This window comes from Chenopodium album, chromosome 17, assembly GCF_948465745.1.
Source record: "Chenopodium album chromosome 17, dcCheAlbu1.1, whole genome shotgun sequence".
Classification (NCBI taxonomy): Eukaryota; Viridiplantae; Streptophyta; class Magnoliopsida; order Caryophyllales; family Amaranthaceae; genus Chenopodium; species Chenopodium album.
The window spans coordinates 29,890,534-29,907,425 of NC_137850.1; the positions used below are offsets into that span (position 1 = coordinate 29,890,534).

The 16,892-nt window shown below is 37.1% G+C and overlaps 2 protein-coding genes across 2 annotated transcripts; one reads left to right on the top strand and one right to left on the bottom strand.

The window, feature by feature from the left end:
• The first annotated feature begins 12,225 nt into the window (after window positions 1-12,225).
• Window positions 12,226-13,054, top strand: LOC145588802 (uncharacterized). The gene is made up of 3 exons (XM_081645405.1): window positions 12,226-12,564; window positions 12,610-12,705; window positions 12,785-13,054. Exons 1-3 carry the CDS (start codon window positions 12,226-12,228, stop codon window positions 13,052-13,054), a joined length of 705 nt encoding a protein of 234 aa, XP_081501531.1.
• A 433-nt stretch (window positions 13,055-13,487) lies between these two features.
• Window positions 13,488-15,708, bottom strand: LOC145587761 (trans-resveratrol di-O-methyltransferase-like). Its single transcript, XM_081644443.1, has 2 exons — window positions 14,909-15,708; window positions 13,488-13,920 (listed from the first exon to the last, which is right to left on the bottom strand). The coding sequence occupies exons 1-2, from the start codon at window positions 15,689-15,691 to the stop codon at window positions 13,612-13,614; spliced, it is 1,092 nt and encodes a 363-aa protein (XP_081500569.1). The 5' UTR covers window positions 15,692-15,708; the 3' UTR covers window positions 13,488-13,611.
• Window positions 15,709-16,892: the final 1,184 nt, after the last annotated feature.

The following is a 16,892-nucleotide window of genomic DNA, read 5'->3' on the forward strand; positions in this document are numbered from 1 at the left end:
TTGTTTTGAAGTTTTTTCTAGAATGATTGATGGTATGTTGGTAGTGTAGCTCTAACAACTTTATAATGGTCCTCTAGATATACTTCCTCTATTTATTTTTTATTTTTATTTTATATATATATATATTTTTTTACAATCATGGTTACATCACTTTGATCGGCATGTGGTTTGAATTCGTATATACGCAATTAGCAATAAATCAAAGATTCTAAAATCATTGTTTAACTAGCATTTTGGCCCATTTGATATACGAATTTTACTTAGGTTATCTCTATACGTGTATATGCTTTTCAATAGTTGACACTATTGATATAAAATACAAAGTAAGTACAAAATTTGTGTTATGGCATTGAGGTGAATGAGCTTCACTGTTAAAATTAAAAAGAAAGAGAGAGTGAGAGTGCAACTGTGGAAGAAAAAGCTAGAATTTAGCACAAGCTATATATAATTGAATATTGTGGTGGAATATGAAATGACATAGATTTAAATTATATTGTAAGTTTAGAAGATGAAAAAACTATTTTTTATTTTACTTCATATATTTATTAATGTGTACTAATAGTTCAACTTTATTTTATTATTGTAAAAATTAACATTTCAATTTCTTACTTAAATTTGCAAGTTACGAAATACACAAAGATTTTAACATTATATATGACGTGTGGCATATACAGAGTAAGTGATTTGTGATAACATGTGGCATAGGGGTGATTTGTAGTTTGATTTTTTAAATACTAAAATATAGATATAGATATAGATATAGATATAGATATAAAATTGTATGACATTCAATATTTCAACTACATTATATTCATGAAATGTCATATTTCAGAGGTCAAGGTATTTGAACATTAACTCAAGGTGAAGTCCGTACCCTCATATACGAAATCTAAATGCTTCAAAAGTATATGGTGTCATTAGTCTATTGCCTATTGGATCTATGAAGCGCTGTGTAACCTTGATATAAATTTGGATGCCTTTGGTTTCTCCCCGTTCATGAGATTCAAATACCAGCACTCCCTCCGTGTTTTAATAAGTGTTACACTTTGACTGGTACATAATTTTAGCCAATTTAATTGACTTAAATAAAATAAAAGTTAAATAAGGTAGTTGGAGTATTAAAAAATTATAAAGAAAGATAGTAGAGTTAGTAATCTATTGAAAATCAATTAATTTGAGGGGATAGAAATAATAAAAAGTACTAGTGGATTTGAGTGTGGACCATCAGAGGAGAGAGATATAATATTAAAATAACTTTTTGTCAAAAAAAAGAAGTGTAACACTTATTAAAATACGCCGTATTTGGTAAGTGTAACACTTATTAAAATACAAAAGGAGTATGTATTTTATCAAAATTGTATAAAGTATGAGAAAACACTTATGAATAGTGCGAGGACTATTAGATCATCTACAATGGCTAGCTACATGTATATGTAGCTTTGGGTTGCCACATCATTAATCCTCAAACTACATACATGATTTAAGCTACAACCTCTACAATGGTAAGCTACATCCTATTGTAATAAATAAATTAAAAAAAATAATAAACAAATAAATATATAAAAAATATTAAACAAATCAATATATGTGTGTTTGGTGGAGTGAAACTGCATAGCTCAATAGAACTATGTAGTTTGGCTTAGCTACAAGATGTTGTAGCTTCACAATGGCTAGGATGTAACTAGAAATTATTTAGAAATTGCTAGCAGGTCCTATATGCCCTAAGATTTTTTTTTTTTTTTTTTACCTATATGCCTTTTTTTTTTTTTTTTTTTTTTTGAAAGAACCTATTTGGTGGATGCTCTAAGATGTTTTATTTACCTATATGCCTTTTTTTTTTGAAAGAACCTATATGCCCCTATTGATGTAATGTTAATTGCCTCTAAGTTTTTCTTTGTATGGATTAATGATGTAACTCTTATGAATAGTATTTAACAATTATACCCTCTAAAATGTTTATTTAATGTTATTAGTCTTTTTTTTTTAAACCTTAAAAATAGTGATGTGTGGACATTTATACCCTAAAAATATTTGTTTACATATATATTTTTTGTCGTTGTTTACCAACCAAAAGAGTTTCTCGAATATGACAAAATATGGCGTGCATCGTGCGCGTTAGCCTCCCTAGTCTTCATCTTATAAAAAGTACAAGCTTACTCTTATGTATAGTGTGCTGCTAATTATACCCTTCAAAATATTCATTTCTATGTTTACCCTTATTTATATGAACAAGTTTTTATTTTGCCTTCACTAATGTTAATCATTTTTTTATTTTTTTATTTTTTTTCCTTCATTATTGTTTGTTGTCTTTTTAAAAAATTTATTTTAAATAACTATAATACCTGTTTACATAATATCCTTTATTATCGTAATAAACAACCGAAAAAGCTACCCAAACATGGCTAGCTATATTTACTCGTTGACTAATTCATAAGTCCCTCGTGATAGGGTTCATTGTCCCGTGCTAGGGTTCGTAGTCCGTTTCGTAATTCCTTGCTTTCTGTGCCCAATTCTACTTTTTGTGTATGATTTTGATCTTTTTTCTCGAGATGTGTGACGATTTGTTCAAAGAGTGGGAGAAATTCACACTCACTGAAGATGAGAATGCAATTATTGGAGGGTCGAATGAAACTGGCGAAGGGGTTGGTTCGAATGAACAATTGAACCTTGCTCTTGTGGGTAAGCTCTTGACTGGGAAGACGTTTAGTGTCGAAGCAATGAAGCGCACACTGACCTTTGTTTGGCGTCTTCGAGATAACCTTGTTATCAATTCCGTGGATACAAACCTATTTGTCTTCCAGTTCTTCAAGGAGGAAGATAGGAAGAGAATAATAGAAGGAAGCCCGTGGTTATTTGATGGAAAGCTTCTTCTACTGAAGGAGATGAAAGGGGGTGAGCAGCCATCGGAGGTTTCTTTCGAATCTTCACCTATGTGGGTTCGTTTACTGGACATCCCCTTTAATAAAAGAAATCAATCAGTGATGTATGACATTGGTGAATCGCTGGATGGTTTCTTGGAGTTTGATGACTCAAACCCTTTGGGTTGGGAGAGTATATGCGAATTAAAGTTAGTGTTAATGTCAAGAAACCATTGAGGAGGGGTTTGTTTATTTCGGTGGGCAGCTCGAAACCAAAATGGATTGACATTAAGTATGAGAGATTGGGGGATTTCTGCTTCCCCGCTGCTACATTTTTTATCTATTGCAACCCCCTAATCCGTTGCATTAGGGGGGTCAAAATCCGTGGCATTAGGCTTATGCAACGGCCATATACCGTGACATTTGCTAGCGTTCATTACTAAAATTCGGCTAAATTACGACCGCCTCTGACGGTCGTTGAAAATAGAAAAAACGGTCGCTGAAAATAATCGCGACCGTCAACGGTCGTAACGTGGTGGTCGTTATTTACGTGGACGCAAAAAAACAAAATTACGACCGTTTGACGGTCGCAGATTTTTTGCGATCGTTTTTAATATTTTCAACGACCGTAAGGGAAACGGTCGCAAATATTAATAATTGTGACTGGTTTAAGCGGCGGTCGCAAAACTGAATATTAGCGACTGTCTAAAGTCGTCGCTAAAAGTTTTTTTTAAGAAAAAAAAACAAAGCACCCACCTCCCTATACTTTAGGGCTAGCCCCACCACCAATGCCCACCCTAAAACACCACCAGCCACCCCCGATACACCACCCAACCACCTTGAAAACACCAGCCTACCCCATAAATCTCATCTAGCCACTTCTGTAACTCCACCAGCCACCCCCATAAGTCTCACCCAGTAGAAAAATAAAAAATAAAACTGAAAGAAAAAAGAAATCCCAGCAGCAATCAAACAAAATCAATAAAAACTACAATAAAGAACTAAATCAAACGAAAACGAACTAGAAACCAAACAATAGCAAACCAAAAATCAAACAAAACCCACAAAAATTAACTAAATAAAAAATTCGAGCAAGCAAAAAATCGAACAAGGAAATTCAAACCTACAAAACCCACAGAAATCCAGAAAATCAAGCAAAAAAAAAAAAAACCAGAAAATCATGCAAAAAAAATCCAGAAAATCAAACCCACAGAAATCAAGCAAAACAATTCATACCAGAAAAAGAATTCGAACAAGGAAATTCAAACAAGAAAATCAAACCCACATAAATTAACCAAAAAAATTTCGAACAACGAAATTCAAACCCACAAAACCCACCCAAAATTCAAACCAAAATCTAACAAAAAGTCTAACAAAAAGAAGTATAAACACAAAAACATACCTCAAACCCCGAGTTAACTTCGAATGTCACCTCGAATTTGGTTAATAATGCCTAGTTCGACCATGAAAAGTGTAGATCTACACTTTTCATGGTCGAATTTGACCTTAAGAACCATAAACTTGTTTAACACCACCACTTAAGCATCGAACCGTAATGGAGAAGTTGCCGGAATCGCAACACCGTACCACCGACATTGCCGGAGAAGGTAAAGGAAAAGGAGAAGAGTAAAGAGAAGGAGAAGAGGAAAGAGGAAAGATAAAGAGAAGAGGACAGATTGGGAATGAGGAAAGAAAGAGAAGAGGACATATGGAAGAAGAGGGAAGAGAAAGAGCACTAGAGAAGAAAGAAGGAGAAGACAAAGAGAACGTGAGAAGAAAGAGAAAGGAAAAAGGAGCGGGTGCAGCGTCTCAAGATTTAGGGTTAAGTGCACTCGTTTTATAACTGTAATTTTTTTAAAAAAAAATTAAAATCCTTGCGACCGCTTTAGCCGTCGTAAAATTAAGACCGTTTGATGAATGGTTGCAATATGCACATTTTGCAACCGTCTCCAAACAATTTAATTTAATTTTGAATTATTTTTCAAATGTATTTTATTTAAACAAAATGTTTAAATACCTTTACGACCGTATAATATCCTAAAAACGGTTGCAAATCTGCGACCATTTAGAAAACGATTGCAATTTTGCGACCGTGTAAAAATCGGTTGCAAATTTCAATTTTGCGACCGTTTTATTGACGGTCGTAGAAAAATGGTCGCAATTTGACCGAATTCTAGTAGTGGTTGCAATAGGTCTAACACAACGGTATATGACACCTAATGCCACGGCATCTATGATCCGCTGCGTTAGCTACGACATAAATTATCCGTGGCAATAGATTACCAAACATAATTATGATGAAATTGACACCTATTGCAACGGATGAAGGTAATACAATGATGCATAGAATACATATCTACTGCCACGGTAATACTTTTTTTTTAATGGGACGATAATATTAATTTTAAATTACTAATTATTCACTACAAATCTAAATATACTAACAACAGAAACAAAATATCGTTGAATTTATATATAATAATTATAATGCTAAATACGTACATTACAAAATATTACCTACTTGTTTTTAGTATGACATACCCTTACTAATATATAAAAGTTATATACTTAATTTCATCGTCCGAAATACAAATTCAACATATATATAAGCCGAAATTTTACGCGTCATACGAAACTTTTTTGGGGAAATTACATATGCCGTTACATTAGCTTCCCAAGTTGTCAATATTGGTAGGCTATTGCAACGACTTTCAATATCCTTTGCATTAGATCTACCTCTTATACTATTGAAGTAGGATGCGTTGTATTAGCCTACTCTATTGCAACGGAAAATAAAATACCGTTGCATTAACCTAAATTCATTCGTTGCATTTGGTCAAAAATGTAGTAGTGTTCTTTTGTGGAAAACTTGATCACATTGATAAAGATTGCACTGCAAGGGAAGTAGACAGGGAGGAAAGTAGCGAGATAGTTTATCAGTATGGTGCGTGGATGAGAGCATCCTCGATGAAACCTCAACAAAAATCTTATGCATTACGGGAGAAGGCAAGGGCTTGGTGTGAAAAACTTGATGTTGCATGATTTGGCCAGGGTTCAAACAATTCCATGCCGAAAACAATAAAGCTAGGTCCAATTGGAGCTGCCATGAAGTTACCTTTTCTGAATGAGAAGGTCATGAACGATGAGGTGATTCAGCCGAAAGCAAGGGAAGCTACACTTGCTCTTGTTTTTGACGAACAAAGTAATAGGAGTGTGCTTAGACCAAAGAGTGTAGCTAAGGCCGCTGAAATGGTGAAGGCAGGTGAGGGGAAGGTGGTCGAGTTGGCAGAACATGCGAAAGATAAAGTGACACATTAGGGGGTGGACGTCTATACTGGAGTGGTGTTAGGTGACAATGAGGGAATGGGGGTTGAATTGGGAGTGCCGCAAGCTGCTGCTGGGGAATGGGTTGAGGTAGGAGCCTCTAATGTTGTGTCAAGGGTAGAAGAAGGTGATGTTAGGGGAAAACAAAATAGGGGAGCTGGTGATAATAGGAAAAAACAGAAGGCTTGGAAGAGGGTGGAAAGAATGGAGGAAGGGTATAGTGGTGCGGGGGGTGATATGGGGAGTGGCAATATGCGTGGAGATGGGTTAAAAAATAAAAAAAGAAGTAGTAGGAGTGAAATGATGGAGGGCCCTGCTGATAAACAGAAAAAGATGGACATTGATACTAGTTCTGGGGACAGACACTTCCGAGTAGAGGGAGGTGGTGTAGACCACTCCCTCGAAGGGCAATGAAAATATTAAGTTGGAACGCTTAAGGGATTGTCAACCCTTGGGCGAAAAGGACACTACAAGAAATAGGTCATTTTGCGACGGAAACCTTGCAACGGACTACAATTCCGTCGCAAAAAGGGTTAATTTGCGAGGGAATAAATTCCGTCGCAACTTTGCGACGGAAACAAACTTTTGCGACGGAATTTCCGTCGCAAAGTTTGCGACGGAATTTATTCCCTCGCAAAAGTTTGTTTGCGACGGAAATAATCGTCGCAAAACAATATTAAAAAAAAAATAAAAAAAAAAACATTTTGCGACGGATTCTGCGACGGAAATTCCGTCGCAAAAAGTTTTTAAATTTTTTTAAAAAAAACTGAAGTTTCGCTGAAGGAGAGAGAAAAAGAAAACGAAGAACAGAAAGAGGAAAGCGTAGAGAGAGATAGAGGAAAGCGTAGAGAGAGAAAGAAAATCCGGCCACTTCACCGCCGCTGTCGCCACCGGAACGACCGGAATCCGGCCACTCACACCTACTAACGCCCACCCCTTCCGTTCACTCCCACTCACGCGCACTCACGCCCACCCACGCCACCCCCTCCGTTCAAGCCCACTCACGCCCCTCCGTTCGCCGGCGGTGTGCAGCCACCACACCACCCTCCTTCCGGCAGCCGGATTTCCGCCACAACACCCTCAAATCCCGGTGAGTATTCCACTATCCCCCTTTGTTTTTGTTTTCAATTTAATTTTAATGTAAACCCTAACTTTTTCTAATTATGTTTTTTAATTTAATTTGTAACTAAATTTTATTATTTAATTACTTGTGTTTAGTGTAGTGTAGTTTAATTTATATTGCAATGTTAGAATTAGTTTAATTTTTAAGATATATTGCAATGTTAGAATTAGTTTAATGTATGTTAGTTTAGTTTAAAATACATGTTAGATTAGTTTATAATGTATGTTATTTTAGTTTAAAATATATGTTAGTTAGTTTATAATGTATGTTAGTTTAGTTTAAAATATATGTTAGATTAGTTTAAAATATATGTTAGATTAGTTTAAAATATATGTTAATTTAAAAATACATGTTAGTGTATGTATGTTTATTTGAATGTGGGTAATTGTGTGTTAATTATATGTGTGTTAATTATATGTGTATTAAGGTCACAAAAATAGGTTCATTAGATAACAAATGTGAGAAATAGGCAAGTTAGAACCAAAAACGCCCCATTTTCACCCAATTTTCCTAGTTTTAGGACCTAGTGAACCTATATTGCCACTTATGAACTATTTCAAGCCTCGAACTCAAGTAACTATGTTATTTAGGTGTATTATGGTCAAAAATAAGCTCATTTGATAACAAATGTGAGAAATAGGCAAGTTAGAACCAAAAACGCCCCATTTTCGCCCATTTTTTCTAGTTTTAGGACCTAGTGAACCTATATTGCCACTTATAAACAATTTCAAGCCTCAAACTCAAGTAACTATGTTAGTTAGGTGTATTAAGGTCAAAAATAGGTTCATTAGATAACAAATGTGAGAAATAGACAAGTTAGAACCAAAAACGCCCCATTTTCACCCAATTTTCCTAGTTTTAGGACCTAGTGAACCTATATTGCCACTTATGAACTATATCAAGCCTCAAACTATTGGTTCTCATTCTTTATTTTTATTTCTGCATTGTATATCCTTTGTTTGTTACAGGAGGCGTACCAACACAGACAGGAGGAATCAAGAACCCAGGGTTCCCAACTGTCTGAAAATGAAATTTTCTTTGAGGCGGCTGGTGGTCGTAATAAGAAGGGTCGTGTTAGAGGTCTTGGTGTTGGTGCTGACTTGTACTACGGCACATCTAGGGGACGAGGATCGGGTTCTTCGAGACCCCAGGAACGACCCGGGTGGTGGTGGTGGTGGTGGTGCAGGCCAAGGACAGCCAGCTTGTGTTTAGTTAGGTGTCATTTTTCGATTTTTGTATATGGATGACATTGTAGTTTAAAAAATTATATCATGTACCGTACTTGGTAGTTACGGCTACGTGTTGTATATATTTGAATTATGTTAGGGCGTGGACTTTTTGACTGAAATTATTTTAAATGCACGTATTTTATTAAACAAGATTGCATGAATACAGGTTCCAGGAAAACAAAACAAAATACAAAAAAATTAAACAGGATTGCAGGAATACAGGTTCCAGGAAAAAAAAACAAAATACAAAAAAAAAAAAAAATTAAAATTACAATAACTTTGCGACGGAATTTCCGTCGCAAAATTTGTGACGGAATTACATTCCGTCGCAAAATTTGTGACGGACTATTCCGTCGCAAAAGAATCCATTTTGCGACGGAAATACATTCCGTCGCAAAATTTGTGACGGAATATTCCGTCGCAAAATGACTCCTCTTGCTACGGAATTTTCGTCGCAAATGTTGTTTTCAGCTACAACTACCTTTCCGTCGCAAAATCCGTCGCAATTCGTTTTGCGACGGATATTCCGTCACAAAAGGACTGTTTGCTACGAAAGTTCGAGCGACGCCATGCCTGTGACGGAAATCCGTCGCAAAGTCACTTTGCGACGGAATTTTGCCAGTTTGCGACGAATTATTTCCGTCGCAAAACGGCCCTTTTCTTGTAGTGGGACTCTCCGAGACCTGTGTTGTAGAGAGACGCCGGATGTGGTTTTTTTTATGGAGACGATGATCGATGATAGTAGATTAGAGAAGATTAAAAGAAGATGTGGTTTTGATAGTGTGGTTGTATTAGTAGTAATAATAGATCGGGGGGCATGGGTTTTTGGTGGCGTGATGTTTCTATTAATACTATTTTTTTCTCACCTCACCATTTTGCAGTTGATGTGTGTAATCCGGATGGTTCTCCATGGTGGAGGGCGATTGGTGTGTATGGATGGCCGGAGACGGAAAATAAATACAAGACATGGGATTTGATGAGAGCTCTAAAAATTGGGTGTACGTTGCCGGTGATTGTGTTTGGTGACTTTAATGAGATTATTAGCATGAGGGAGAAGGAGGGAGTTGTGACTAGAAGAGAGTCGTTAATGGATGCTTTTCGAGGTGCGATTGATGACTGTGGCTTGAGGGATCTGGGGTACAAAGGGAGTATTTTCACGTGGCAAAGGGGCAAGTCGGTGGATACAGTTGTTAGAGAACGCCTTGATAGGTTTCTTGGAGATGATGCGTGGTGTAAAATATTTCCAAATTTTGCCGTGCAGCATTTGGTTAGAGAAGAGTCAGACCACTCCCATATATTGCTTGACAACATTAATTATTTTGAGAGGGGGAGGAAAGGTAAAATTTTCCGATTTGAAAGCATGTGGCTGTCGAGTGATGATTGTGCTAATGTGGTGTCGAGTGCATGGAAGAATAGTGAGGGTTTTGCTCCACATTTGAGGATTAATCAGTGTGCTAACAAGTTGAAAAAATGGGCCTCAAAAGCTTTCGGGGTCACAAAGAAAAAAATAAAAAAGCTGGAGAGTGAGCTGCACACGGCCCAGGGAGGACACATAGATGCGGTCATGCTTGATAATTATGATAGATTGTCGAGTGAAATCAGTGAGCTCCGAAAGCTTGAAGAGTCCTATTGGTATGCGAGAGCAAAAGCAAATGAGATGCGAGATGGTGATAAGAACACATCATAATTTCACAGGAAAGCCAGCCAACGTTGCAAGAAAAATCAGATTGATGGTTTGACTGATTTTGAGGGTGAATGGGTTATAGACGAGAAATGCATTAAGGAGATGGTGGCGGATTATTTTTCCCAACTCTTCTCGTCGGGGAATCCTACTGGTTTCGATGAGGCCCAAGAGGGGGTTGATCATGTTGTGACCGAGGAGATCAATACAACCCTTATATTGGAACCGAGTGCGGAGGAGATCAGAGGTGCGTTATTTCAGATGCATCTAAACAAGGCCCCGGGTACGGATGGTATGCATGCTCTATTTTTTCAAAAATTCTGGCATATTGTTGGTACTGATATCATTACTCTAGTCAAAAATTGGTGGCGTGGTACTGTTGATATTGCAGAGATTAATAGGACTTGTATTGTGCTTATCCCAATATGCATTGATCCGAAATTTTTTATTGAGTATAGGCCTATAAGCTGTTGCAATGTGATTTACAAAATAATATCAAAAACTCTGGCAAATAAGTTGAAACCTTTTCTGAATGATATTATCTCTGTAAATCAAAGTGCTTTTGTTCCTGGTCGTCTGATAACTGATAATGCACTGATTGCTTTTGAGATCTTCCACTATATGAAGACGAGAGGGGAAGGTAGGCATGGCTCATTTGATCTGAAGCTTGATATGAGCAAAGCATACGATAGGGTCGAATGGTGTTTCCTGGAAAAGGTTATGGGAAAATTGGGTTTTTGTTCAGGATGGATTGCTAAAATCATGAATTGTATCCAAGTGTTTCTTTCTCTTTCAAGGCGAATGGTGATATATCAAGGAAAGTGATTCCTTCTCGAGGGCTCAGACAGGGTGATCCTATCTCCCCGTACCTTTTTCTATTATGTGCCGATGCTTTTTCAGGGTTGATTTCGAAGGCAGCAAGAGAAAAGAAAATAAGTGGGGTGAAAATTTGTCGTGCCGCTCCGAGTGTTTCTCACCTATTTTTTGCTAATGATAGTATTTTATTTGCTAAAGCTACTCTGCAGGAATGCTCAAAGGTTGCTGAAATAATCGGTGTTCATGAAAGAGCTTTCGGTTAGAAAGTTAATCTACATAAGACGAAGGTGGCTTTTAGCAAATGTGTTTCGGTGGATAGGAGGAACTTGATAATTGAGACGCTTGGTGTGAGAGAGGTTGAGAGACATGAGAAATATTTGGGCTTAACACGATAATTGGTAAATTCAAAAAAGCAATTTTTACCTGCTTGAAGGAGAGGATTAGGAAGAAGGTGAATGGGTGGAAGGAGAGATTGATGTCGAGATCGGGTAAGGAAGTTCTTATCAAGGTCGTTGCTCAAGCTATCCCAACTTACATGATGAGCATTTTTAAGGTGCCAGAGGGTCTCATTGATGAGATTCATTCTTTATTATGTAAGTTTTGGTGGGGGTCTAGAGAGGATGTAAAGAAAATGCATTGGCAAAATTAGGATAAGCTATGCTTACCAAAGGCGAACGGAGGTATGAACTTTCGAGACCTAAAATGTTTTAATCAAGCCCTCCTTGCTAAGCAACTTTTGCATTTGTATACAAATGAATCAACCTTACTCCACAAGATTTTAAAGGCGAAGTATTTCAAGAATTTGTCGGTTATTGAAGCTAATCGGGGCTTTGATCCTAGTTTCTCTTGGTAGAGCATGTGGGGGGCCAAAGGTTTGCTGCGAGATGGCTTGGTTTGGAGAGTAGGGAATGGTTCGAGCATTGATATATGGGCAGACACTTGGTTGCTTGTTGATGGTAAGCCTTGTAAAATTCCTATTGCTGCTGATGGTATGGGTGGTGTGAAGGTTTGTGAGTTGATGCACGATGACAGAAGTGGTTGGGATGTTTCGAAGATATCAAGTGTGGTGGGGGATGAGTGGTGTGATGCAATCCTCGCCACTCCTCTTCCTGCTAACCTGTGTGCTGACAAGAAATATTGGGGTGGATGAAGATAGGGATATATGCTGTCAGGCCAGGTTATTGGCTCGCAAAAATGGGTGGGTTTGAGGGGCACAATGAAGGCTTAAGTGATGATGTGTGGCTGTCGGTTTGGAAGCTAAAGGGACCTCCGAAACTACAACACTTCATATGGAGTGCTGTGAAAGGCAATTTGGCTGTAAAAGAGAGGTTGCGCCATCGTCATATAGTGAACAATAGCTCATGTCAAATTTGTGGGGTGTTGGAGGAGACCATCACTTACACTCTCTTCGAGTGTGAAGCAACGAGAGAGATTTGGGACCATAGTGATCTGAAAACTAATCTGTTGGGTGCCCCTAATGATTCATTTGTTGCAATATGGGATTGGATTATACGCAAGTATAGTGCAGACGTTGTGTGCTCTGTGGCTGCACTTATGTGAGCAGCTTGGAGGTGTTAGAATCTGCTAATCCATGATAATGAGAAGCCGGATTTTGTCATGTTAGCTGCTGGATTCTACAAATTGGTCCAAGATTACAATGCCTATTCTCATAAGGTAATACAACGTGTAGCTGATCCTTCAAGTACCACAAGCTTAATGTTTGGTATCCCCCCCCCCACCTGGCTATGTGAAGTTTAATACGGATGCCCATGTACCTGTTTCTGGAGAAGCGGGGCTTGGGGTGGTGGGTCGTGATGCAAGTGGCAGCTTGATATGTGCAGTAACGAAGAAGGCTGTTGGCAACCAACCTGAATACATTGAAGCTATGGCTGTGTTGTATGCTATGAGGCTTGCAAGAAGACTGCGGTATAAGAACTTGTGGGTGGAATGCGATACTGTGAACGTGGTGAAGCAGGTGAATGCAGATTCTGGGGGGTCTCTCCCCTTTATTTGTGATCTATGATGATATTAAGTCCGATAGAGCTTGGTTCGATAGTTGTATTGTTACTCATGTTAAACGTTCTTGTAACACCGCCGCTCATCTAGTTGCACGATGGGAGGTTGGTGAATATTGGGAGTATGTAAGACTCGATTCCTTCCCTCAAAGTATAGTATTTTAACTTTAGTGGGTTTGGACAATGCTTAATAAATTTGCTCTATCGGTTTTCGAAAAAAAAAATAGCTAGCTATGACGCGCGATCGCGTGCCGTTAGCCACCCTAATTATCAAAATTTTATCGGTGGGTGACTCCCTAACTTTGACATTTCTATTGACCATTCCAAATTATCAAGTTTATATCTTAAATATCATACACAATCAAACTTGTCAATCATTAATATACAAAACAAGATTTCTACCTTCAAACAAGTGAAAAAAAAAAAAAAACACAAAACCACAAAAAAAAAAAAAAAAAAAAAAATTCAAACACGCTCATAATAAAAACCTTATTATATAAAAAAACCCATCAGTAATTTTGGCCACAAGGCCCACAACACTCTTCCTAATACAGAAAATACAAATTTATGAAGGATATACCACAATTGCTGACCTTAAACCCAATATAGGAAGAATAATAATGTCACTAAAACCAGCAATAATAAAGATATTCTCCCATTCTTGTTTAGTTCGTTCTTTTCCTCCACCAGTGACAGACATCATCTCCATATCAAGTAATAATTGGACGTCAGAGTTTTTGTTCTTGTTGGTTTGGGGATCCACAACTATGTCAATGATTATCACTTTGCCTCCTTGCTTTTTGTTTGGAATTGCCTCTTTGCATTGTTGCAATATTTTAATGCAATCTGTATCACTCCAATCATGCAATATCCACTGCATATTGTTGTAAAGTGCACTTTTTAGATTATTGAGCAAACCATTCATTCTTCTCCATTTCAAAATAATTGACGTGTTTTGACATGTGATATTATTTAACAAATTCTATTCTAACATTAATTTTTCGTATTAACATAAGAAAAAACTAAAAAATAATTATGTGAGATATTGATATTTATGGATAAAAATTTATACATTGACAAATATAATAAAAGAAACATGTTAACGAATGTGGAAGGGAATAAGGAAGAATATTTTCTCTTTGTTTTTTATTTATCTTCCTACTTACCGTAACAATTTAGATCATGAAAATGAGAGAATTAAGGGAAAGAAAGTGTGTCCAATTATTATTAAAATATTTCTAAGCTAAGTTGCACTCCTAATTGTCCAAATGAAGTATTACTTGGTTATTGCGTAGGTTGGGTTATTAAGTTCGAATGTGGTCAAAAACTGGATGTGTCAAAGATCATCACCTTTTATTAGGCCAAAACATGTTGGTCCCATACGAATTGTAAGTCATGTCCCGTCAATAACATGGTAACCGGGACAATAAGAGATCAAGAAAAGATAGTGAAGGAGAAAGAGATTTAAGTACATGTAAATACTAAATGTGTCATTTCTTTTTATGTTATCTATATTGGATTTCTATAGAAGTTTGTTAATGATTTAACCTTGTTCAATAAAATTAAAACCATGTTCAATAAGAATCTTTGATAATCATGATACAAAGCCTTTACTCATATGTCATAAGGTATACTCATGTTCAATAACCTTGCATTAAGTCACAATCCCAAAGCATATAAAAGTATAATATTATGCTAGTTGTCTTTGATTATAAACCACGACACATATATAGTTATATACATCCACTTTGTATTTATCAAAGTACTACATTAGTTTTGATTATGCTAAGCATATTAAATACTACGTATTAGCTAATTATTTTCATTTTCAATTTCAATAGAGAAAAATGAGGTCATCTTACCTTAAGTAAGACAGCATCAGCATGAGGAATAGCCTCAAACATATCACCAGCAACAAAGTTGACGTTGCTACCATCCTTTTGTAACCCTCCAACCACTTGTGGTAAATCAAGTACACTGCACTTCAGCCATGGGAAGGCCTCAGAAATGGCCTTAGCTGTCGCCCCGTTACCACCACCGACGTCGATCAACGACTCAACTCCTTCAAGTAAGCCTTTAAAAACATTGTTAGTGACTAACAAGCTTGTAGCAAACCAAGAGTCACTTTCCATGGCCTTGTTCAAGATATCATTAAATTCCGAATCATGGCCAGCTAATTCCCAAACACTCTTCCCATGAGCAATATGGAAAGAAGATTCAGCCTCAATTTTGAACCAACTACTTAAATTATGAGATAAATCAGTAAGCCGTGGATCAAGGATTCCAACAACAAAAGGGGCTTGCGAAAGAGGGTGTTCTTTCAACAGAAGTTGGGAGCTCAATGTAAGAGCAAATCCTTCTTCGCCGTTGGCTAAAGTTTTCATAGAGAAGAATTTAGAGGATACAAGAAGGCGCATCAAGCGCGAAAGAGAGGTAACTTTGTTAGGGAGGATAGGAAGTGAATTGGCTAGCTCTTTAAGAGTCATTGGTTTGGCATGTTTATGAATGGTGTCTGGAATGCCTAGTTGAATTGCACATTTTAAGGCCATGGATTTGAGAAAGTAGAAAACATGACTCCATATATGAGCTTGTGCATCTAATAGTTGCTCTTTTGCTTCTTCTTCGTGATAGATGGCTGGATCCATTTCTTTTACAATTTATTTGGAAGGTTTGATGGTAAAATGGTAGTGTACTGTAATAACAACCTTCATATATATATATATATATATATATATATATATATATATATATATATATATATATATATATATATATATATATAGTAGTTTGGTCGTCTAAATAAACTTTAATCCGTAAAACTTATTTCAATTCAGTAAAAATTATGTATGTTCAGTAAAAATAATACTAGTAGTTGCTCTTTTACTTCTTCTTTAGGATAGATGGCTGAATCCATTTCTTTAACAATTGGGAAGGTTTTCAGAAAATGGTAATGGACCACTAACAAATTTATAAAAGTTTGGTCTTCTAAATAAGTACTAATTTGGGTAAAAATACTCAGGCCACGTGGCCCAATTAGAAGGCAACACGTGTCACTCCAGAAGAGGCCCCAAAAGAATCAATCACTGGCTGACGCATGACATCCCCTAGCATCAGGGAAATGACGGTCTTCAAAGCCCCAAATCCCGAGGCGACGTAAATACGGCGCAGCCCAATAACCTAGGTTGATAACCTAGGACAAGGGTGCTGATACCCAATGTCCTACAAATAGAGACATTTATCCCATTTTGGCGGCACGTTAATTTATTACACAAATGCTTATTCTCTAACAAATAAAAACACCAAATCTCGAAATCCGAGAAAATTTACTTTACTTTCTGCACATTTACTCAATTTCGACTCTTACTAACCTAATCGTCGGAGGCGGAATTCCGAACAACCGGAGGTTCCGTTTGTTTGAAGGTACAGATGACAGGAATCCAGTCTTGGTGACACGTAATTCTCCGCATGACACATAAAATCCCCGAAACAAGTACTACCTCCAATACTTATTATTCGCAACAAAGAGGAGTTTTGCGGAAACTTAGGCAAAAGATCTTAAGCATAGTTATTGAAAAATAAGGGCATATTAACTTAACTATTAATCCAACCAAAAAAAACAACCAAATTTAACCAAAATTAAACTAAATAACCCACCACCACCAACAGCACCGAAACCAACCACCACCACCGGTAGGAACGAAACCACCCACCACCATGTACCACCAGCTTCGAAACCATTAACCACCACCACCACCACAAAACACCGAACCAATCACCAACAAGCCGCACAAAACATTGAACCAATCACCAACAAGCCGCACAAACCATTAAACCAACCACCACCAG